At 62.4% G+C, this 23208-nt stretch overlaps 1 protein-coding gene across 1 annotated transcript; it reads left to right on the top strand.

Moving 5' to 3' along the window:
- Positions 1–1819: 1819 nt before the first annotated feature.
- On the top strand, positions 1820–18764 carry RXRG (retinoid X receptor gamma). The gene is made up of 10 exons (XM_056109497.1): positions 1820–1874; positions 9540–9787; positions 10456–10588; positions 10840–11019; positions 12973–13127; positions 14299–14428; positions 14875–15007; positions 16053–16144; positions 16395–16500; positions 18616–18764. Exons 1-10 carry the CDS (start codon positions 1829–1831, stop codon positions 18761–18763), a joined length of 1371 nt encoding a protein of 456 aa, XP_055965472.1. The 5' UTR covers positions 1820–1828; the 3' UTR covers position 18764.
- Positions 18765–23208: the final 4444 nt, after the last annotated feature.

The following is a 23208-nucleotide window of genomic DNA, read 5'->3' as shown; positions in this document are numbered from 1 at the left end:
CTGGCCCTGCAGGCCCTTCCTGGACGGCTGGACGGTCCTCCCCTCCCCTCCTCCCCTCCTCCTCCTCCTCCCCATCTCTCCTCACCCTCCTCCCTCCCCCACCCCTCCTCTTCCTCCTTCTTCTCTCCTCCCAACCCTCCTCCTCCTCTCCGTCCTCCCCTCCCTCCTCCTCTCCGTCCTCCCCTCCCTCCATCTCTCCTCCTCCTCCCCTCCTTCTTCCCTCTCCTCCCCTTCTCCCCATTCTCTTCTCCCCCCCTCCTCCCCTCCCCTCCTCCCTCTCTCTCCCTCCTCCCTCCTCCCCCTCTCTCCTGCCCCTCCTCCCCTCCCCCACCCCTCCCCCGCTTCCTCCTGGAATGGGTGCATTCTGGGGGGCTCATTTCCAGGGGTGGCCCGAGCATGGGGTGACAGCCCGTCTCAGCAGCGCGTGTTGGGGTTCACGCTGGACCCCTCACGGCCGTGCCCACCCTCAGCTGGGGCGGCCACATCCGTGTCCACTGAGGAGGGGGCTCCCCCTCACCCCTACCCTCTTTCTCATCCAACCGTCCGTCTCTGTTCCTCTGCTTGAATATCGCCACAGTCCCCCGTGGCCCTCCCAGCGGGCCCCTCGCGGCGCACCCACCCCCGACAGGGGCCCTAGCTGGGCTGCGCCGCCTCCCGCCCCCCACGAGGAGGAGGTCCGGTTGGGACCCTCAGTGGCGTCTTGCACCCCCCAGGGCCGCCCCGTCCAGTCCCCTTCGAGGGTCATGAATTCAGGACCTGCAGGGAACTGGCAGCGGGTGAGAAGTCGGACCCCGGGGTGCGTGGAGAAGGTGGGCTGGGGGCATCCCAGGAAGACCCTCGCCCCGGGCTCCCGGGGACAGACGCCAACTGGGACAGACGCCACCTGGGCTCCCTCAGAAAGTGCTCAGAGTGGTGGGGGGCCTGAAACAGCTCCCCACCGAGCAGACGGGGTCCATCGGGTGGGGATGGACCTTGGATCGTGGCAGGCTGGTTCTGTGGTCACTTCCTTTGAAGAGCCGCTGAGAACTTGGTGGCGACGGGGCCAGGGGGTCGGGGGCGGGCGGGGATGTCTATCAGCCCTCACGGTCTCGGCCAGGTCCTGCACTGCCCACAGAACTCTCTCCTGGGGGGGACGGGGGCTTCTCGGTACCACAGCGGAGTTGGGAGTGGGGGTCCGCGCACCAGAACTCCCAGGAGGGCCGTTTCTGCCGCTCTGCGTCTGTGCCCAGCCCCCCACCCCCCCCACACACAGACAGACAGACAGACACTTGTCCCCTCTGGTCGCTGGGGACAAGCCCCGTTCAGCCGCCCTCCACCTCCCCTTCTCAGATTCAATCTCAAGTGCATCGGGGGAAGAGGGGGGACCCCCGCGTGGGCGGGGCACCAGACAATGGGTTTCCATCAGCCCCCATCGAGGGCAGCCCCCCCCACCCAGGCACCCCCCCTCCCCGCGGCCCCCACCCAGGGCCGGGCGGTCACATCGATTGGCTCCCGAGATAATAGCCGCCACCGGCAGAGCCCCCTGGGAAAGCGGGAGGCGCCGCTCACAGCCACCCGCCCGCCCGAGTTCATCAAACTAGCAACAGGATCGCGGCGGGCGGGCGGGCGGGTGCCGGGTGCCAGCGGCAGGACGACCGTCACCAGCTGCCAGCCGGCCTCGGCCACCTTCCCGGCTCACCCCCAGGGCTGGCCCTGCTGGGCTCCCGGGGCGGGCGGCAGGGGGGAGGCATGAGGTGAACCCTCGAGCCGGTCCAGGCCGGGGCCCCCCACCCCCAGCGGGCGGCAGGACGCGGCAGCTGCCTCTGTCGTGGCCGTGGCCGTGGGCAGCATGTATGGAAATTACTCCCACTTTGTGAAGTTTCCCACAGGCTTCGGTGAGTGTGTGTGTGGGGGCCGGGGGGGGGCATCGGGGCTTGCAGGGTCCGGGAGTTGGCGGGGGGTGCAGGGCAGGGAGAGGGGAGGGGAGGGGAGAGCCGGCCAGGGTGGTCCTTAGAGCCGAGGACCTGTCTGCTTGTGCCGCTTCCTGTCCCAGGAGAGACTCGGGGCATCCTCGGGCGCTGGGACACAGGCACCCCCCTTCCCGAGCTCGCCCGGCGCCCAGCCCACCCCTGGGTGCCAGGCCCACAGCCCCCTCGGGCGGTGACCAGCCGGCCTGGCCGGGGAGCGGGGCCTCTGCTCACAGCTGCTGCTTTGGGGGGACCCCACCCCACCCCCGGCTCCTGCAGCTCTGGGACCCCCCCCTCATCTGGGGGGAGTAAGTAACGTGGGGGGGGGTACAGGAGAGCCCAGGATGGAGGAAGCGGGGAGCAGAAGAAGCCACCCCAGGGAGCATCTCACTGTCCTGTCGCAGATGGGGAAACCAAGTCACGGAGGCAGGGCCCTGTGACACCGCCTGGTAGGCGCCGGAACCTTCCGGAAAAGTCCACTTCCCGGCAGAAACTTAACCAGAGTGTCCTGTGGACTTGAGAGGGATGAGGGGTGGGGACAGGGAGGGAGAGAGAGGGGAGGGGGAGGGAGGGGGAGGGAGGGAGGGAGGGAGGGAGTGGAAATACTGTGTTTGTCCCAGTCTCTCGTGCACTGTGACCCCAGCAGCCTGGACACCCCATCCGGTCCAGCTGGGTGGTGCCCGGCCCCCTGGGTGCATGCTTGTGGCCGTGGGGACACTCGGACCAGGACGGGGCACCCAGAGGGGCCCAGCGAGGCAGCCCCGGGGTGTGTGCGTGTGCGCGTGTGAGATGATGTTCTTTGTGTGTGGTGTGCGTGTGTGTGTGTCTGAGTGTGAGCGCGTTGCGGGGAGTGTGTGCTCTGTACAAGGCTGTGTCTGTGTGTGTGTGTGCGCATTTGTAAGAGGTTGTGTCTCTGAGTGTGTATGGATGAGGATGTTGGTGTGTGCCCTTGACTGAGGTTTTATCTGGTGTGTGTATGAGTGTGCGTGAGTGTGTGTATGTGTGAGTGTGTATATGAGTGAGTTTGTGAGTGCATGTGTGTGAGTGTATATGTGTATGTATGTGTGTATATGTGTGTATGTGAAGATGAGGATGAGTGTGTATGTGAGTGTGTATAGATGAGTGTGTGTATGTGAGTGTGAGTGTGTGTATGTGAGTATGTGTATGTGAGTGTGTGTGGGTGTGTGTATGTGTGTGAGTGTGTATATGAGTGAGTGTGTGAGTGTATGTGTGTGAGTGTATATGTGTGTATGTGAGTGTGTATAGATGAGTGTGTGTATGTGAGTGTGAGTGTGTGTATAGATGAGTGTGTGTATGTGAGTGTGTGTATGCGAGTGTGTGTGAGTGTGTGTATGTGAGTGTGTGTGGGTGTGTGTATGTGTGTGAGTGTATATGTGTGTGTATGTGTGTATGTGAGTGTGAGTGTGTGTATGTGAGTATGTGTATGTGAGTGTGTGTATGTGTGTGAGTGTGTGTGTATAGATGAGTGTGTCTTGTATGCGAGTGTGAGTGTGTGTGTGTTTTTCCCTCTTCCTGATGTGTGGCCCGTCTGTGGGAGCCCCCGGGGCGTGAGTGGGGGTCCCTGAGGGAGGAGTTTTGGGGAGGAACAGAGGGGAAGCTGTTTCCTGCCCTAGGGTCCCGTCCCTAGGGTCCGTTCAGTGTTCCCCGGGACCCCCATTTCAGTCACATGCCTCAGTCACATCCAGCATGCAGGGCCAAGAGCACTTTGCCCCCTGCCCTGTAACCCAGCAGCCTGGGACCCTTGCCTGTAACCTCTGACTCTGGGGGGTCCTGGAATTTCAGATCCAGCCTGGACGGATCCGTTGGGACATTAGGCTGTGAATGGTTCATAGTCTGGCCTCATCGGCATGTCGGCTTATTCGTCACTGTCACTGTCATCCCGTTGTTCATCGAGTTACTCGAGCGGGCGCCAGTAGCGTCTCCATTCGTCCCAGCCCTGGGATTTTCGCAGCCTCTCCTTACTCGTCCTTCCCAACGCTGCCGTATTGGGGGCTCTTTCCGGGTCAGGGGAATGAGGCCCGTGATGGTTACTCTTTTTTTGGCTTATTCATCAAAACAAAACAAAACAAAGCGAAACTCAGGGCTGAAGCCATAGTACAGCGGGGAGGGCGTTTGCCTGGCACGTTACTGACCCGGGTTCGATCCTCGGCCTCCCACCTGGTCTCCAGAGACCCGCCAGGAGAGATCCCTTGAGTGCAGAGCCAGGCGTCAGCCCTGAGCATCGCCGGGTGTGGCCCCGAACCTCCCTCCAAAAATCTGTCCCCCCTCAAAAAATTAGTTCAAGCAGATGTGATTGTCGAAGGGGGGAACCTGTCTCCAAGCTTTGAAAAGAGGAAGGAGCTGGGGCAGCATTAGCATATTAACGGGGGTTAATTACCAGACAGCCTCGCAAAGCAAGGGTTCCAGAATCCACCCCCCCCCCAGAACCGTCAGCGGGACCCACTCGGAAACGGCAGAGCCCGCGCGACTTCGGGGTAATAAAATCGTCATTTAGAAGTGATCTGCCAACCTGTCACGGATTTAGACGGATTTTTTTTCTCTCCGTTGAGCCAAGTGAGTGAGGTTTTTGCCATAATTACACGGGATGCTAGGAATAATAAGGCTGATTATAAGCCTCGCCCGCCTCTCTTCCCCTCCGCGGGGCGGGCTGGAGGGGAGGGGAGGGGGTGCGGGGAGGGGGAGGGGCGTGTTACCTGCTCTGCCTCCCCCCAGCCCAGCTCGAGGGTGCGGGACCCCACCTTGTTTTCAGGGGGGAAGAAAATCAACTCGGCGATCCACCCCCTGAAATGTACCAACTTTTAATTTTTTGTTTTTGATTGATTTATTTTTCTTTTTGCTTTTTGGGTCCCACCCGGCGATGCTCAGGGGTTCCTCCTGGCTCTGCATTCAGGAATTACTCCTGACAGTGCTCGGGGGACCCTATGGGATGCCGGGGATCGAACCTGGGTCGATCCAGCATGCAAGCCAACGCCCTCCCCGCTGTGCTATCGCTCCAGCCCCTGTATCAGCTCTTAATTGAATTTTTCCTTTGGGGGGCTTCCAGAGTTCTAAGGAGGTCCTGGTGTCTGGGTCCCAGCTCAATACTGGGGTCTTCAGGGCTGCACTTGGCGATGCTCGGGGACCACATGGGGGCAGGACCCTGACTTCCACACTCTCTCCCAGTGCTCTGAAATCTCCCTGAGTGAGAAAAAAACCCCAAACTGCACAGGACACCCCCTGCCTGTCCCTAGGGTCCGTTCAGTGTTCCCCGGGACCCCCATTTCAGTCACATGCCTCCTTTGGGGTTCTTTGGCCCCCAGCGATGCTCGGGGGATGCTGACCGGCTGGTGTGCCCTTCATCTTGCCGTTCCTTCCCAGAGGTTTGTGGGGGGCTGCTGAAGGAGGGGTGTCCCCTGTGCCCCCAACCCCCACCCCTCCCTGGTCTTCATTCCCATCAGCCTCTATTCTCCCGCTGCTAGGGGTGCCTGACCCAGAACCTTACCTGCCTGTCAGAAGAGAATGCCCAGGGCCAGTAAACTGCCCTCTGCCTGCCCCGGGTGGCCAGTGACCGCTCCTCGCTGGGCAAGGTCACGTGTTCAATCCCCATCACCCCCACCCCCCACCCCGTGCTGAGGTCTATCCCCGAGGCACTGCCCAGTGGCATCATGGATGCCACAAAAGTCTAATGATTCCGACCCAGTGCCTGCAAGCACTACCTCTAAAGGGTGCACACACACATGCACACGTGTACACACACGCACATGCACACACATGTACATGTGTGCGCACACGTGCACATGCCCACATGGGTGTACATGTGCACACTCACATGCGCACACTCACATGCACACACATGCGTGCATACACACGCGCACACACGTGCACGTGTACACACACGCACACATGTACACGCGTGCGCACATAAGCACGCATACATGCATACACGCATGCAGGTGTGTACACGTGCACATACATGCATACACGCACATGTATGCACACAAGCATACATGTGCACACACGCACATGCATACACACGCGCATGTGTACACACGTTCACGTGTGTGCACATATGCACGCACACATGCACACACATGCACGTGTGTACACGTGCACATATATGCATACACGCACATGTATGCACACAAGCATACATGTGCACACACACATATGCACACACACACCATTGTTGTGACGACAAAAGAAAGTATCGCCCAAGCCCAGACGGAAGCACATCTGAGCAGCCCCTGGGGGCCCGGTGCCCCGTCTGTGGAAGGTGGGAAGAGCCTATGGAGCTGGGGGCAGGGCAGGGGGTGTGGCGGTGGGTGAGTGAGGGGCCCGGGGTGCCCACCCAGGATTGGGTGCAGAGAGAGCCCACAGAGGGTGGGTCGGGGATGGGAGGCGGGACCAGAAGGGTCGAGAGGCGGGGTGCGGGATGAGTGTCCCCAGACCTCCGGAATCCATCCATCGCTCGGTGCCCCTCCCTGCCCCACCCCAGTTTTGTCTGTGGGCAGGAGCTAGAGAGAGACTAGAGTGGAGACCCCCACCCCCACCCCCCACCGCCTTCCCAGGGCTGGTCCCTCTGGGCTTAGCTGCACGGCCGGCCTCAGACAGAGGCCCCCTAAATAAACGTCACTGGAGGGCTGCAGGAGGAATGTGGGGTGCAGCCCCCTGGGGAAAACCTCGAGGGGCCCAAAGTCCCATGATAGCCCCTGACTTCAGCTCGACCTTTTTTTTTTTTTTTGCATTTTGGGTCCCACCCGGCGATGTTCAGGGGTTACTCCTGGTTCATGCACTCAGGAATTACTCCTGGTGGTGCTCGGGGGACCATATGGGATGCTGGGAATCGAACCCGGGTCAGCTGCATGCAAGGCAAATGCCCTACCCGCTGTGCTATTGCTCCAGTCCCAGCTCGACCTCCTGATATGTCTTCAGCACGGGCACATGAACACACACACACACACGCACACACACACGCACACACACACACACACATCATCGCCCCATCTCAAGCGGTACTGAGGGACCACGAACCCTCCAGCCTGAAGGAGCTCCGGGAGGAAGTGCCCGGCTATTTGCTCACAGCCGACCAATCAGAAAGGCTCCTCCTGGATGCGGCCCTCTTATTGGCCGAGGGGGATGTTGCTAAGCAACGCCCCCTCCAGGTAAGGCTTCTCTCCATCCCGAGAGCGGTGCCTGCATCTCAGACGCTGAGAACCGAACCCCGGTCCTACACCCCCCCCCCACACACACCCCATCCCACCCCAAACGCACACACGTGCACAGGAAACGCTTCCTTCAGAGCCGTGGAAGATGCTACTTAAGCCAACTTTGGACACGTGGATGAATGTCACTGGTCCTTTCTGTGGATGGATTCAGTGTAGAGTTCCAGTCAGTGTGTGTGTGTGTGTGTGTGTGTGTGTGTGTGTGTGAGCGCGCGAGGGGCTCCCAAGCAGAGCTCAAGACATCTGGGGGAGGTGCATTTCCCAATGATACTCAGTCAATTAGGCAGTGTGCAGTGCTCAGGAATCACTCTTAGTGGTGCTTCGGGGACCCTCTGGGGCGCTGGGAATGGAACTGGGATTGACCACGAGCATGACCGTCACCTTAAACCCTACTCTCTCTCTGGCTCCAGTTCTTAGCTACTTTTTTTTTTTTTTTGCTTTTTGGGTCACAACCGGCAATGCACAGGGGTTACTCCTGGCTCTGCACTCAGGAGTTACTCCTGGCGGTGCTCAGGGGGACCCTATGGGATGCTGGGAATCGAACCTGGGTTGGCCGCGTGCAAGGCAAACGCCCTACCCGCTGTGCTATCGCTCCAGCCCCCTTAGCTTCTTTTTAGGGAGAGGATTTGATAATAAGTGAAATTCACATACCTGATATAAACAGAAGGAAGCAAAAAAAAAAAAACCCAAATTGAATAGATGTTTTATATATATTTATTTATATATATATAATATATAGTTATTTAGGGGCTGGAGAGATAGCACAGCGGGGAGGGCGTTTGCCTTGCACGCGGCCGACCCGGGTTCGATTCCCAGCATCCCATATGGTCCCCTGAGCACTGCCAGGAGTGACTCCTGAGTGCAGAGCCAGGAGTAAGCCCTGTGCATCGCCGGGTGTGACCCAAAAAGCAAAAAAAATATAGATATATAGTTATTTATTTTGCAAGGCAAGTACTGGTAACCACCAACCTCAGTCCACGAACCTGTAGCCAAAAGTTCCCGCAGGCCCATTGGAGCCCCAGCTGCAAGCCAGGGTCCCTCGGGCCTGTGTGTCCCGGGTCTGGCTCCTGAAGGTCCCATCGAGGGCATTAACTCAATGTATCATTGAGTTTAAGAGTTGGTGTGCAGTTTCTATGTTTTGTTTTGTTTCGTGTGATTTTGGGGCCATACCCAGAGATGCTCAGGGCTGCCTCCTGGCGGGGTCCGGGGACCCTGTGGGGTGCTGGTGTGCAAGGCCCCCACCCTCCCTGCTAGGCTAGGACTCCAGCTCCCCTTAAGGGATTCTTTTTTTTTTTTTTTTTAACCTAACAACTCACAGTCACGGTCCTCCCGTTGTTCATCGATTTGCTCGAGCGGGCCCAGTGACGTCTCCATTGTGAGACCTGTTGTAACTGTGTTTGGCATCTCGAATACGCCACGGGGAGCTTGCCAGGCTCTGCCGTGCAGGCGAGATCCTCTCGGTAGCTGGCCGGGCTCTCCGAGAGGGGCAGAGGAATCGAACCCGGGTAGGCCGCTTGCAAGGCAAACGCCCTACCCGCTGTGCTATCGCTCCAGCCCAGGGGCAGATGCTAGATCATTTATTTCCTGCTGCGTTTTACGACTATCCTGAGAGGTCTTTTGCGGCCGCGCACTTCTGGACTTCTAAAATTCTAAATGACTGGGGTCCAGGGACGTCTCTGTAGGGAGCTGATCCGTTTTGAGATTTATTTGGGAGCCTCTGGGTCAAGGCCGTTGTTGGCGCTTAAATGAGTCCTGGGGGCAGTTCGTGGGCGTGACAGCCAGGACCCCAGGCGGGCGGGGACCCCAGAAGGGACGACCAGTCCTGCTTGCTGCCACGTGACCTGGAGTCTCAGTCCCAGATCCCGCGTACCCGGGCTTTGCTTCTGGAAGGTCGTGGCCACCGGGGTTTCATCCTCATCCGGAGGCAGCAGAGAGGGGACACCCATTCCATCTTGGAATTGGCTCGGTACGGGGTCCGAGAGATCTCAGGCGGGCTGCTGCCTTCTGGGATTCACTGCTGAGCCCCCCCTTGAGGGGCTCCTAACTCCCTTTCCAGGCCTGGGGGAGGAGGAGGGGAAGGACCCAGCGAGGACCCCCGACCGGTCACGCCTGAGACCAGGAGCCACTTCTAGGCCTCGTGTCCATCAGGGGTCTGTGGGGTGGGCTGTGTCAGGGGTGGGTGTGAGAAGGAGAGACCCTCCCCCATCCCCGGCTCTGAGGGGTTTGGGGTCCGTCAGGGGGACAGGGATCCAGACTGTGTCACGTTTACCCCGAGTCAGTGACCCCGGGGGGCTCCCCACTTTCTAGATGCTTGTTCGGGGAGGGGTCCCCGTGCTCCCCATCTTCATCTCTCTGCTCCTCCCCCCCGCAGGCCCCCCCAGCCACGCCGGCGCCACGTCCATGAGCCCGTCGGCCGCTCTGCCCCCCGGGAAGCCAGCGGGGAAGCCCCCCAGTTACACGGACGCCCCCGTGAGCGCCCCGCGGGCCCTGAGTGCAGGGGGCACCCCGCTCAATGCCCTGGGCTCTCCGTACCGGGTCATCACCTCCGCCATGGGCCCGCCCTCGGGGGCCCTGCCCGCACCCCCTGGAGTGAACCTGGTGGCACCTCCTGGCTCACAGGTAGGGCCTGGTGGGCAGTGGGGGGCAAGGTGGCCGGGGCTCCCGTCTGCGTCTGGGTCCCTCAGCTGGAGGGGGCAGAGAGAGTGACCGGGCGCTGGTGGCTTGACCGGGACCCCATGCCCGGCATCCCCCTTTGTGGGCCCTCTGGCACCAACAGGACCCCTTGGATCTCCTTCTCCCGAACCCCATGTTCCGTGGTGTTTCCTGACCTCATGAGCTGCTCTCGCTCCTCCTCCTGAGGACCCAGCAACACCGTGTGCTCCCAGCCAGGCAGGGAGGTGAGGGATGATTCCAGAACATCCCAGAACATTCCAGAATATTCCGGAATATTCCAGAACCTCCCAGAATATTCCAGAATATTCTGGAATATTCCAGAATATTCTAGAACATTCCAGAACTGGTCCATCGCCAAGAGGAAAGGGCACCCCGCAAAGATTCCTTAGCTCCCCTTTCTGTGGAACCTTCCAGTAACCTGGCCAGACCCCAGAGGTGGTGTATAACCACTGTCCCGCCTGCACCGCTTGCTGGGGGCCTCTTGCATCTGCGAACACCGGACCCTCCCCATGCCAGGTCCATTGGGCCAGTACCCCTCTGTGTGCCCCCGAGTCGCGCCTGTTTCTGTGCCAGCGCACGCGGGGCTGAGCACATGCCCTGCTGTCCCTCTGCAGCTCAGTGCCAGCGTGTCCGAGGACATCAAACCCCTGCCCGGGCTGCCGGGCGTCGGGGGCCTGCACTGCCCCGCCAGCAGCCCTGGCTCCCTGGTCAAGCACATCTGCGCCATCTGCGGGGACAGGTCGTCAGGTAGGGGCTGGCCTGGGCCCCCCTCTCCTCTCCCCTGCGCCCAATCCCAGCCGCCCGCATGGACGAAGGGGCAGGTCTGAGATCCGGCTCGTGGAGCTCCGGAGGACGGGGGACGCGCGGGGACCCCCACCCCTGAGTGCTGCGGGTCCTAGTGGGAGGGGGGCCGAGGAGAGCCTCGGGGTGGGACTAGGGAAACTCGGGCCGGTGCAAGCCTCCCTGGGGACCCCCCACCCCGCCGCTCTCGCCCCCAGGGAAGCACTACGGGGTGTACAGCTGCGAGGGCTGCAAAGGCTTCTTCAAGAGAACCATCCGGAAGGACCTGGGCTACACGTGCCGTGACAACAAGGACTGCCTCATCGACAAGCGCCAGCGCAACCGCTGCCAGTACTGCCGCTACCAGAAGTGCCTGGTCATGGGCATGAAGCGCGAGGGTGAGCCGCACCCCTGCACCGGGGGAGGGGGGAGGCCACACCCCTGCACAGGGGGTGAGCCATACCCCTGCATGGGGAGGGGGAGACACACCCCTGAACGAGGGGAGCCACACCCCTGCATGGGAGGGGGGAGGCCGCACCCCTGCGCAGGAGTTGAGCCACACCCCTGCATGGGGAGGGTGGAGGCCGCACCCCTGCACAGGGGGGTGAGCCATACCCCTGCATGGGGAGGGGGAGACGCACCCCTGAACGAGGGGAGCCGCACCCCTGCACGGGACGGGGGGGAGGCCGCACCCCTGCACAGGGGTTGAGCCACACCCCTGCATGGGGAGAGGGAAGATGCACTCTTGAACGAGGGGAGCCGCACCCCTGCACAGGGCGTGAGCCACACCCCTGCATGGGGAGGGGGGAGACACACCCCTGTATGAGGGAAGCCGCACCCCTGCACAGGGTAAGGAGGGAAGGCTGCACCCCTGCACAGGGGTTGAGCCACACCCCTGCATGGGGAGAGGGAAGATGCACTCTTGAACGAGGGGAGCCGCACCCCTGCACAGGGCGTGAGCCACACCCCTGCATGGGGAGGGGGGAGACACACCCCTGTATGAGGGAAGCCGCACCCCTGCACAGGGCGTGAGCCACACCCCTGCACGGGGCAAGGAGGGACGGCCACACCCCTGCACAGGGGTTGAGCCACACCCCTGCATGGGGAGAGGGAAGATGCACTCTTGAATGAGGGGAGCCGCACCCCTGCACAGGGCGTGAGCCACACCCCTGCATGGGGAGGGAGGAGACACATCCCTGTATGAGGGAAGCCGCACCCCTGCACAGGGCGTGAGCCACACCCCTGCATGGGGAGGGAGGAGACACACCCCTGTATGAGGGAAGCCGCACCCCTGCACAGGGCGTGAGCCACACCCCTGCACGGGGCAAGGAGGGGGGCCGCACCCCTGCACAGGGGGCCGTGGGGGGAGTGAATCCCTGCATGGGGGCTGAGTCCCTGCATGGGGAGGGCGGTAGTGAATCCGTGCACTCCTGCACAAGGAGGTGAGCCACACCCCTGCACGGGGAGCAGGGTGAGTCCCTGCATGAGGGCGGGGGGTGAGTCCTTGCACCCCTGCACCGGGAGGTGAGTCTCTGAACCCCTGCACGGGGAAGGGGAGTGGGTCCCTGCACGCCTGTTGGGGAGGAGAGTGAATTACTGCACCCCTGCACGAGGAGTGAGCCTCACCCCTGCGTGGGGGAGCACGGGTCGGCCCTCCCTGGCTGGGCCACAGGCCCCCTCCCCCCCAGGCCCCCTACAGCTGTGTTCTAGGGGAGCCCGCTCCCCCACCCGCTCCCCCCTGCACACGCGTCTATCTGCCCCTTCCGTCCCTGTTCACCCAGCGCGGAGCCTCTGAGGGAGGCCGCCCGCCAGGGCACAGCTAATGGTCTCTGCGGGGGGCGCGGCGGGCGCGTGGGCGTCTGCAGTGAGTGTCTGGGGGGATTGGAAAGACCAGAGCAGCTGAGTTCGCCCCGGGGGGCTCCCGGGGTGCAGGCGACCCTCCTCTGTCCAGACGCTCCTGACCCCGTCCACGTCTCCCTTCCTGTTCCCAGTTTGGGCGCCCCCAGCTCCGTGTCCAGCCTGGTCTCTGCCCGCCTCGCCCCAGAGCCCCTTGTGAGCAGGGCGGGCCCGCCCCTGTCCCCAAGGGAAGTGGACAGGCAGCGGGCCGTGACCCGGAGCCCGGCGGGGCTGGCCGCCTCAGTCCCAGCCTCCGGCCTTCTCTGGGGGCCACCGGGGCGGCCCCCCACCCTCGGGCCTCTGCGCGTGGCCTGCCCCCTGGAAATCAGAGCAGGACGGGAAGTCGGGGCGCTTACCCAGGGAGGGGGGCCCGGCGGCCGCGCCAGCTGCGGTTCTGTCTGTCCCTCGTGGGGCGTGGCCGTGGCCGTGGCCGTGACCGGCCGGGCCGTGTGCAGCTGTGCAGGAGGAGAGGCAGCGGGGCCGGGAGCGGGCGGACGGCGAGGCCGAGGGCGCCGGACACGAGAACATGCCCGTCCAGAGGATCCTGGAGGCAGAGCTGGCCGTGGAGCCCAAGACGGAGGCCTACGGCACGATGAGCGTGGAGAGCTCGGTGCGTGCGTGTGCGCGCGCATGTGTGTGCACGTGTGTGTCTGTTTGGGGCGTGGGAACGGCATCATGAGTGTGTGTGTGCGAGTGGGGATGGCTCGGTGTATGTGCGTGCGTGTGTGTGTGTCTGGGGAGTGGGGACGGCACCATGAGCATATGTGTGGGTGGGGATGGCTTGGGGGTGTGTGTGTGTGCATGTGTGTCTGTCTCTCTGGGGGTGGGGACAGCACCATGAGTGTGTGTGTGTGAGTGGGGATGGCTTAGAGTGTGTGTGTGTATTTGTGCTTGTGTCTGTCTGTCTTTCTGGGGGTTGGGGACAGCACCATGAGTGTGTGTGTGTGAGTGGGGATGGCTCGGAGTGTGTGCGTGTGTGTGTGTGTGTGTGTGTGTGTCTGTCTGTCTGTCTGTCTTTCTGCCTGGAGGTGGGGATATCACCATGAGTGTGTGTGAATGGTGATGGCTTAGAGTGTGTGTGTGTGTGTGTGTGTGTGTGTCTGTCATGGGGTGGGGACAGCACCATGAGTATTGGTGTGGGTGGGGATGGCTTAGTGTGTGTGTGTGTGTGTGTGTGCATGTGTGTGTCTGTCTTTCTGCCTGGAGGTGGGGATATCACCATGAGTGTGTGTGAATGGTGATGGCTTAGAGTGTGTGTGTGTGTGTGTGTGTCTGTCTGTCTATCTGTCTGTCTGGGGGGTGTGGACAGCACCATGAGTGTGTGTGTATATTTGTGCTTGTGTCTGTCTGTCTTTCTGGGGGTTGGGGACAGCACCATGAGTGTGTGTGTGTGTGAGTGGGGATGGCTCGGAGTGTGTGCGTGTGTGTGTGTGTCTGTCATGGGGTGGGGACAGCACCATGAGTATTGGTGTGGGTGGGGATGGCTTAGTGTGTGTGTGTGTGTGCATGTGTGTGTCTGTCTTTCTGCCTGGAGGTGGGGATATCACCATGAGTGTGTGTGTGTGAATGGTGATGGCTTAGAGTATGTGTGTGTGTGTCTGTCTGGGGGGTGTGGACAGCACCATGAGTGTGTGTGTGTGTATGAGTGGGGATGGCTTGGTGTATGTCTGTGTGTGTGTGTGTGTGTGCGTGTGCAGGGGCTGCGGCCATGGTGCTCCTGTCCCCGGCGTCCGTGCCCCCATCATCTGGTGCCCCCCGTCCCCGCCCCTCGCGCCCCGCAGACGAACGACCCCGTGACCAACATCTGCCACGCGGCGGACAAGCAGCTCTTCACGCTGGTGGAATGGGCCAAGCGCATCCCGCACTTCTCGGACCTCAGCCTGGAGGACCAGGTCATCCTGCTCCGTGCAGGTACAGGGGCTGCCCCGTGGGGACCCCCGGCACAGGTGACCCCGCGGGGCTGCTGCCTGACCCCAGTAGCTCTTAGACCTGCATCCCCCCCGATGCAGCCGCCCCCAGCAGAGCACAGGGGAAGTGAGGGAGGAGACGCAGAGCAGAGCGTGGCCTTCCGGAATGTTCTGAAAGGATTCCAGGGCCTCCTCCCCTGGGGGCTCTGCCCTAGTGCTCAGGGCGGACCCTGGCCGGCCGCGTGCACCCCCGCCCTCTGCCGCCCCCCGGCCCGGCGCCCCTTTCCCGGAGACCCCGTGCCCCCGCCCACGGCGGTTCAGGCTTTGGGGCCACCCCGGGTCAGGGGCCGCCCCAAGGAGGGCAGGCGGCCGGGAGGGCGGGGGTGCGGGTGCGGGTGCAGGGGCTTGTGCGTCCCCCGCGGCGCACGGACTCCCCGCTGCGCCCCCCAGGCTGGAACGAGCTGCTGATAGCGTCCTTCTCGCACCGGTCGGTCTCGGTGCAGGACGGCATCCTGCTGGCCACCGGGCTGCACGTGCACCGCACCAGTGCCCACAGCGCCGGCGTCGGCTCCATCTTCGACAGGTGCCGCCCACGCGCGCGTGTGTGCGTGTGCACGTGCGTGTGCGTGCGTGCAAGTGTTTATGTGCGTGCGTGTGGGCGTGTGCATGTATGTGTGCCCGCGCGTGTGTGTACGTGTGTGCTGGGGTGGGGTATGTGTCTTTGCACATGTATGTGTGTGTATGCGTGTGTGCATGTGCGTGTGTGTATGTGTGTATGTGTATGTGTGTGTATGTATGTGTGTGTGCACGCGTGTGTGCATTGCGTGTGTGTGTGCTGGGGTGGGGTCTGTGTCTGTGCACATGCATGTGTGTGTGTGTATGCGTGGACATGTGTGTACGTGTGTGCGTCTGTGTGCGTGTATGTGTGTGCGCATGCATGCATGTTTGCATGCATGTGTGTGTGCATGTGTGTGTGCGTGCATGTGTTGTGTGCGCATGTGTGTGTGCGCGTGTGTGTGCGTGCATGTGTCTATGCGTGTGTGTGCATCTGTGTGCTTGTGTGTGTGCACGTGTGTGTGCGCATGTGTGTGTATGTGTGTGCGTGTGCGTGCATGTGTATGTGTGTGTGCATGTGCGTGGATGTGGGAGCCCGGGGGCACGAGACACACGTGGGGGGCGGGAGGCCGGAAGGGCGGCCGGGCAAGGGCCAGCTGGGCAGAGACCCCCGCCGCAACCCTGACCTGGTGAGTTAGAACCCGTGGAGGCCCCAGGAGGAGGCTGGGGGTCCCGCGGTCCCGGCTCCAGAGGGGAGGCCTGGGGTCGGGGGAGTACAGAGCACACACACATACACGCACACAGACACACACACACACACACACACAGTCTCACACCATGCCCAAGACCCAGCTGGGGGTCTGGCCAGGCCCTCTGCGAAGTCTGGGTGGGTGGGGCGGGCCCCTCACTCAGGAGGAGAGGCCGAGGTCTGGGTGCGACCCAGCAAAGGGCCCAGGAAGCCGCCGTCGGGGCGGGGGGGGGGTGGTCCTTGGCTTCCCCGTGACCCCTCCGCGTGTGGCCAGGCCAGGCGAGCCGAGCCGGGTGCTGGCGTTCACGGCCCGTGCTCCCCGCAGGGTCCTCACTGAGCTGGTCTCCAAGATGAAGGACATGCAGATGGACAAGTCAGAGCTGGGCTGCCTGCGGGCCATCGTGCTCTTCAACCCCGGTGAGCTGAGGGGCCGCGGCCGCCTCCCCCCCCGCCCCACATCCCTGCAGGAGGCAGGTCCCGCCTCGCCCCAGCCCCGCCCTGCGTGCCAGGTCTAGACCAGGGCATGCCAAGGAGGACCAAGAACCGCCCGGGGTGATGGAGGAGTCGCACAGTCACCCCAGAGGCGTGGGGAGTGGGGAGGGACGGGCGGCTGCGGGGGCGGCCCGCGGGGGTCCCCAAGAGCTGAGCCGGCCGTGTCCTCCCGCAGACGCCAAGGGCCTGTCGAACCCCTCGGAGGTGGAGATGCTCCGGGAGAAGGTCTACGCCACGCTGGAGGCCTACACCAAGCAGAAGTACCCGGACCAGCCCGGCAGGTGAGGGCGGCGTGGGACGCGGGAGGCCCCTCTTCCGAGGGGACAGAGCGGGCAGGACCCCCCTCCCCCGCCATGGGCGGCCCGGTCTGGGGGGCTGTGAGTGTGGTCACGGTTCTGAGTTGTCTTTGTAGAGAGGACTTCCAGACTCCCCCGAGCCCAGCCACAGTGCTCTTTTTTTTTTCAAAAAGGTATTTATTTATTTATTATCATTATTATTTTTGGGGTTTTTGGGACACACCTGGTGATGCTCAGGGGTCCCTCCTGGCTCTGCACTCAGGAATCACCCCTGGCGGTGCTCAGGGGACCCTATGGGATGCTGGGAATCGAACCCTGGTCGGCCGCGTGCAAGGCCAACGCCCTCCCCGCTGTGCTATTACTCCGACCCCATAGTGCTCTCTTTGGGGGATGTGGAGGGTGGGCACTGGACTCTGTGCAGGGCTGTGTGGAGGCTGAGTCCCATCACCACCCCCTGCCCTGTTGGGTGGGACCACCCCTGCTCCCCTTTCAGCCTGAAGGGTGAACATCACCCGCGGATCTTGCGGGATCTTGGGGGGATCTTGCCGGAGGTTAGTTTGGGGGGAGATCAGCCCTCTGTCTGGGGGGCACTTCCGTCCTCACGAATTTTCCATCTCTGCCTCTTCCGCCCGGAGTGACCCACAGTGGGCCTCGGGGACTGGGGGGCTTTGGTGTCTGTGGGCGGCCGGGAGTATGTCCTGGGGTGCGTCTCAGCCTTGGTGGGCAGATCTGGCGGCGGGCAGGGGGCCGTCTGGGGGACCCTCTCACCTACCGCCTGTGTCCATGGCAGGACCCCTGTACATGTGTGTTTCATGGAAGCCCTGCTGGGTACCCGGGTCTGAGCCGTGACCGCCCCTCACTTCCCCCCAGGCCCCTTCCGCCCGCCTCTCCTTGAGTGCGTCCGGGACGGGCACGGGGCACAGTGAGACCCCCCCAGACCCAGACCGAGACCCAGCCTTGCTGCAGGGCAGTTAGGTTTGGGGGCTTCGAGTTGGACGTGAAACTCTGGCCTCATGGGGTCACGCCCTCTTCCACACCGCCTGTGTCTGGGGGGATCAGAGTTTAGAGGTGCCACATGCGGCCGGGACAGAGCTTGGAGGTTTGGGGGGCGTCCAGCACGGCCTGGACAGGGGCTGACCAGGCGGTCACGGGAGCTGAAAGCCAGGTCTCCTGACTTGGCAGTTGGCGAGGCGGTTTCATGCTGCCCTCCGGTGGACACTTTGGGAACTGCATGCCTCTGGAGTGTGTGTGTGTGTGTGTGTGTGTGTGTGTGTGTGTGTGTGTGTGTGTGTTCGTCTCTCTGTCTGTCTGTCTTGGGAGGGGGCCACATACCTCCTCACAGTGGGATTTTCCAAGAGGGTCACTCGCCATTGCCCTCACCATGCACGTGGTTCGAAAGGCGGTGATCAACAGGTGCTCCCCAGGAAGGACTGTGCTCCTAGCACCTCTGGCCACCCTTGCCGGGCCGCTGTCAGATATTGGCATTTTTTGCGTCAAAAGGTGTGTTCGTGGGTCCGGGGAACGTGGCTCCGTGGGGCGTCCTCCTCATGCGGTCCTGCCAGCAGGGTCCTCCATGTGTGTGTGTATATGTGTGTGCGCGCATGTGTGCACAGACAGCCTTCGTGTCTGCGAGTGAGGGTGCATGGGTGTGTGTGCGGGGATGCATGTCCGTGCACATGGACCTCTGCGTGTGTGTTGCACGGTGCCTCTCTCCTGACCCGAGAGGCAGAGCAGCAGGAACGTGGCACGGGCCAAGTGAGATCACCGAGTCGGAAGGGTGTCCAGGGGCACTGTGATGAGAAAGCGGGTGGCAGAGGGGCTGCCTTGCCCCCGCCCCAAGCTCTCCTTTGCACCCAGGACCACCAAGCCGGGCATCCTTGGCCGTCCCTGGTGCCTGTCTGGCAGCTCTGACCTCTGAAACTTCCAGCCCCAGCCCCAGGCGAGCCCTTGGGGGGGCTCAGGGAGTGGGACACCCCAGCTGGCCAGCGCTGGAGCCCGGGGCAGGGACCCTCGGGACCGTGAAGGAGAGTGGCCTCATCCCAAAGCCCAAGGGACGCCCCCTGGCCCAAGCCGGAGCCCCCCCACCTCCCTGTCCTCCAGGTTCGCCAAGCTGCTCCTGCGCCTGCCCGCGCTGCGCTCCATCGGCCTCAAGTGCCTTGAGCACCTGTTCTTCTTCAAGCTCATCGGGGACACGCCCATCGACACCTTCCTCATGGAGATGCTGGAGGCGCCCCTGCAGCTCACCTGAGCCCCGCCCCGCTGGACCAGGCCCCGCCCCGCTGGACCAGACCACGCCCCTTCTGCCCAGGCCCCGCCCCTACTGCCCTAGACCCCACCCCTTCTGCCCCAGGCCCCGCCCCGTTTGCATCAGGCCCCACCCCTTCTATCCCAGGCCCCGCCCCTACCGCCCCAGACCCCACCCCTTCTGCCCCAGGCCCCTCCCCTTTTGCATCAGGCCCCGCCCCTTCTACCCCAGGCCCCGCCCCTACTGCCCCAGACCCCACCCCTTCTGCCCCAGGCCCCTCCCCTTCTACCCCAGGCCCCGCCCCTACTGCCCCAGACCCCACCCCTTCTGCCCCAGGCCCCTCCCCTTCTACCCCAGGCCCCGCCCCTACTGCCCCAGACCCCACCCCTTCTGCCCCAGGCCCCTCCCCTTCTACCCCAGGCCCCGCCCCTACTGCCCCAGGCCCCACCCCTTCTGCCCCAGGCCCCTCCCCTTCTACCCCAGGCCCCGCCCCTACCACACAGGCCCCGCCCCCGCCGCTCTGGCCCCGCCCCTTCTCCCAAACTGATGCTTCAAATAAAGCCCCTCCCGTGCGTGATTCGCGGTGGCCTTTTGTAGCGGGGCTGGGGTGGGGTGGGGGGTTGCTTCGGGTCGCCCCAAATCCCCCGGGGGCTGCGGCTCTTTCCCGAAGCGCCAAAGCAAAGCAAAGCAAGCCTCTGTACATGTCAACGGTTTTAAATTATTATTTTGGCCCTCCCCCCCCACCCACGTGCCATGGAAAAGCCAAGAAACGAAGAATAAAATAATTGATGTTGTCTGGGCATATCTCGGGTGTGTTCTTGCTGGGCTGGGAGGACTGGGGCGGGGGTATCTCAACTCTGGGAGGGTTTTGCTGGAGAATGCCAGGCAATCCCGCAGCCAGAAGCCGTGTCCCTCCTGAGCTGGACACAGGCCCCCAGGGAGAAGCTGGTCCTGGCCGTGTGGGGTTTTTGCCTTTTGTGCTGTTGTTTCTCGTCTCCACCAGCAGCTGGGAGCAGAGCTGATCCGAGGGAGGGTGGTGTGGACGGTTCTTGGCTCTGGAATTGGGGGGGGATCACAGAGGCAGAATAACTTCTCACCGACCAGCAACAGCCCGCAGGAAGACCAGCTTTATTTTCCAACCCGTGTCCTTCCCTGGCTCCACACAGCCTGTCCCCCCAAAATGGAAGAGAGGGGCGATAGCACAGTGGGGAGGGTGTTTGCCTTGCACACGGCCGACCCGGGTTCGATTCCCAGCATCCCAAGGGTCCCCTGAGCACTGCCAGGGGTAATTCCTGAGTGCAGAGCCAGGAGGAACCCCTGTGCATCGCCGGGTGTGACCAAAAAAAAAAAAAAGCAAAAAAATGGAAGAGAGGGGCTGGAGTGATAGCACAGCGGGTAGGGCTTTTGCCTGGCACGTGGCCGACCCGGGTTCGATTCCCAGCATCCCATAGGGTCCCCTGAGCACCGCCAGGAGTGATTCCTGAGTGCAGAGCCAGGAGGAACCCCTGTGCATCGCGGGGTATGACCCAAAAAGAAAAAAAAATGGAAGAGAGAAAAACTCCCAGCTTCTGGCCTGTGATGGCCCAGAGGGTGGGAGTCCTGTTTGCTGGCTGGGGGCTGCTGGGGTGGGACTTGGTGTGACCCCCTCCCACATGCTCCCGTCCCTTCACCTGCAGGAGCAGGGCTGAGCCCACACGTCCACGCAGGCTGGAGTTTCGGGGTGAGCGGTGCCACATGTCGACCACAGGGCATGGGTGGGTGGAACTTTCAGGAAAGTCGCCTCAAAGTGCCCTAGCTCCCCCCACCTACCGCTGCTGCTTTATGCCTGGAAACAAGTTAGGGGTGAAGGGATGGAGTGGCCGTTGGAATCAACATCCTCTCCTTGACCTCAGTTCCTGGCTGGAGGGGGGGACCCTCTTCCTCACCCCACCCCTACCCCTCATCCTTCACCTTTGCTAAGAGCGTGAGGCTCTGGCGCCCTCTGCTGCCTGCTCGAGGCATCCCACCCTTTTTTCCTCGTTCCTTTGCAGAAGTGGGTGACGGCAGGTGGCCCCCCAGAACTAGGGGTCGCTTAGCGAGTGGCAGAGCAGAGCGTGTCGGGTCTCGGTGGAGGGGGCGGTTTGCAGACCCGGCTTCATCCTGCGGCTGCCTGCCCAGCCCTGAGCATCTCTGGGAAGGGTCAATGGGGATGGAGCTGCACCCCCCCCCCCCCAAAAAAAAACCCTGACATCAGCACACAGTTCCAGCAGGAGAATCCTAAAGACAGGCAGGAACCACTGCAGCCTGCGTGCCAGGCTCCCTCTGCTCCTCGGGGACCCCCGTTTCCTGCTGGACCCTTCCCCGAAAGCTTGCGGTGGGGGCGGGGGGCACCTCGCTGGCTGGGGCCCTGTCCAGGGGGCGTGTGGAAAACTCCTGGGAATTCTCAGGCTCTTTGAAGGGGCATCACCGAGGCCTTGCGGGGTGTGGGGAGGGGGGTTGGGGGTCCTAGGGGGGGCACGGAAGCTGGTTCGGCTCCGTGTGTGGGAGCGCCCGGCCCGACCCCGTACCGTCCCACCCCGGCTGACAGCCCCCAGAGCCCCCCCGCCCGGGATGAGGCGGAGATCAAAGCTCGGGAAATTCCTCCCTCGGCTGGGCTTGATCCCGAGTCGGCCCCAGCAGGTCTGTGTTCCGTCACTCGGCTCTCAGACCCGCACACGCAGTGCCGGTACCCCCCCACCCCCACCCCCACCACGAGGGGCTCGTGGCCGAGCTCGCTCGCCCAAGCCTGAGGCACACCGGTCAGGGGGTCCGGCTCTGAGGGGCCAGGCCCCCTGCAGGATGCCCAGGCAGAGACGCGGGTGTGGCCCGTGGGCCCGTGGGTGGCAGGAGACTCTGTGGATGCACATACATGACTGCATGCAGGCATGTGCAAATACACATATGATTGTGTTTTCAGGTGTGTGCATGTACACACGTGACTGCAGGCATGTTCACAGACACACGTGACTATGCGTGCAAGCATGTGCACATGCATACGTGACTGAAAGCAAGTACATGTACACACGTGACTGCAGGCATGTTCACAGACACACGTGACTATGCGTGCAAGCATGTGCACATGCATACGTGACTGAAAGCAAGTACATGTACACACGTGACTGCAGGCATGTTCACAGACACACGTGACTATGTGTGTAAGCATGTGCACATACATACGTGACTGAAAGCAAGTACATGTACACATGTGACTGCAGGCATGTTCACATACACACATGACTATGCATGTAAGCACGTGCACATGCATACGTGACTGAAAGCAAGTACATGTACACACGTGACTGTGTGTAAGGCATGTGCATGCCCATGCATGAGAGAGTGCACATGCCTGCACATATACATACATGCGTACGTGTGCGTGAGATGTGGATTACACACACGAGCATATGAGCACGCACATGTGAACATCTGCATATACACGCTCATGCATGTGTGCACGGGTGTGTGTGGAGACATGTGTACATGCCTGAATGTGTGTAGGCATGGGTGTCATACATGCACGAGTGTGTGTGCATATGTGGAGAATACATGTACATACGTGAGTATATGTGCATGTGTGTATGTACACTCATTATTTTGCATAGACGTGTACATGTACGTCCATGTGTGTGTTCATGTGTGTGCAGGTCCATGCACACGTGTGTAAAGGCATGAGTGCGTGTGCATGTGGGGGACCCATTCTGTTCAAAGGCTGACCTTCGGTGCAGGTTGGGTGGTGGTCTCGCTGACCCTGGGGTCCTGCCCCCCACTCTGTCGCTGGCCGGGGGAAGGGAAGGGGCTTCCTCCTGCCCCCCAATCTCTCCCCTGACCCCGCACCCGCCCTGACACCCCCGCCTTTGCTCTCTGCCTGGGTCTTTCTAGAATATTCAGGAGCTTTCCAGCAACTGGCCTGAGGCTCTCCTTCTGGGAACCGACGGGGACCCACCTGAGCCTCGGGGGTCTCTGGGGCTGCCGGCAGGTGCCTCGGGCGGGTGGGCGGGCGGGCAGGCGGGAGCTGCCAGGGCCCTGGGTTGTTTTTCTTGGCATTCCGGGGAAGGAGGTTCCCTGGAATTCCTTTCTCAGAAACGTTCTGCCGACATCAAAGCGGAAGGGCCGGGAGGCAGGGGAACGCGGCCCGCAGGGTTCTGCCCTCACTTTCATGTCGGGGTGTGCAGGAATGCGGGTTGTGCCCCTCAGTCCTTATCCCCCCATCTCCCCAGCTCAAGGTGGGCCGGTGGGTGGGAGTAAGGGTCCCAGGGTCCCGGGAGCGATGGGGCCGATAGCGGGTGGGGAGATGCAGACTTGGGGCAGCAGGTGGAGGGGTGGCCGGGGGCTCCCCAGGGCACAGCCCTGTCAGGGTCCCCCCTTCCTCCCCGGCCAGTACCTCCAGTGAAGATGGGGGGCCGCGTGGCTCTGTCTGTGGGGCCCGGCTG

The sequence above is a fragment of the Sorex fumeus genome, unplaced genomic scaffold (genome assembly GCF_029834395.1).
Source record: "Sorex fumeus unplaced genomic scaffold, SorFum_2.1 ptg000272l, whole genome shotgun sequence".
Classification (NCBI taxonomy): Eukaryota; Metazoa; Chordata; class Mammalia; order Eulipotyphla; family Soricidae; genus Sorex; species Sorex fumeus.
The sequence above is the reverse complement of the archived record's forward strand: the minus strand, read 5'-3'. Positions and strand labels throughout refer to the sequence as shown.

What these genes read in the sequence shown, in the direction of transcription:
- RXRG (XM_056109497.1), top strand. Translation starts at nt 1,829, where the DNA reads ATGTATGGAAATTACTCCCACTTTGTGAAGTTTCCCACAGGCTTCG. An exon ending in TGGCACCTCCTGGCTCACAG is followed by an intron (nt 9,788 to 10,455) that starts GTAGGGCCTGGT and finishes GTCCCTCTGCAG; the next exon opens with CTCAGTGCCAGCGTGTCCGA. An exon ending in CATGGGCATGAAGCGCGAGG is followed by an intron (nt 11,020 to 12,972) that starts GTGAGCCGCACC and finishes GGCCGTGTGCAG; the next exon opens with CTGTGCAGGAGGAGAGGCAG.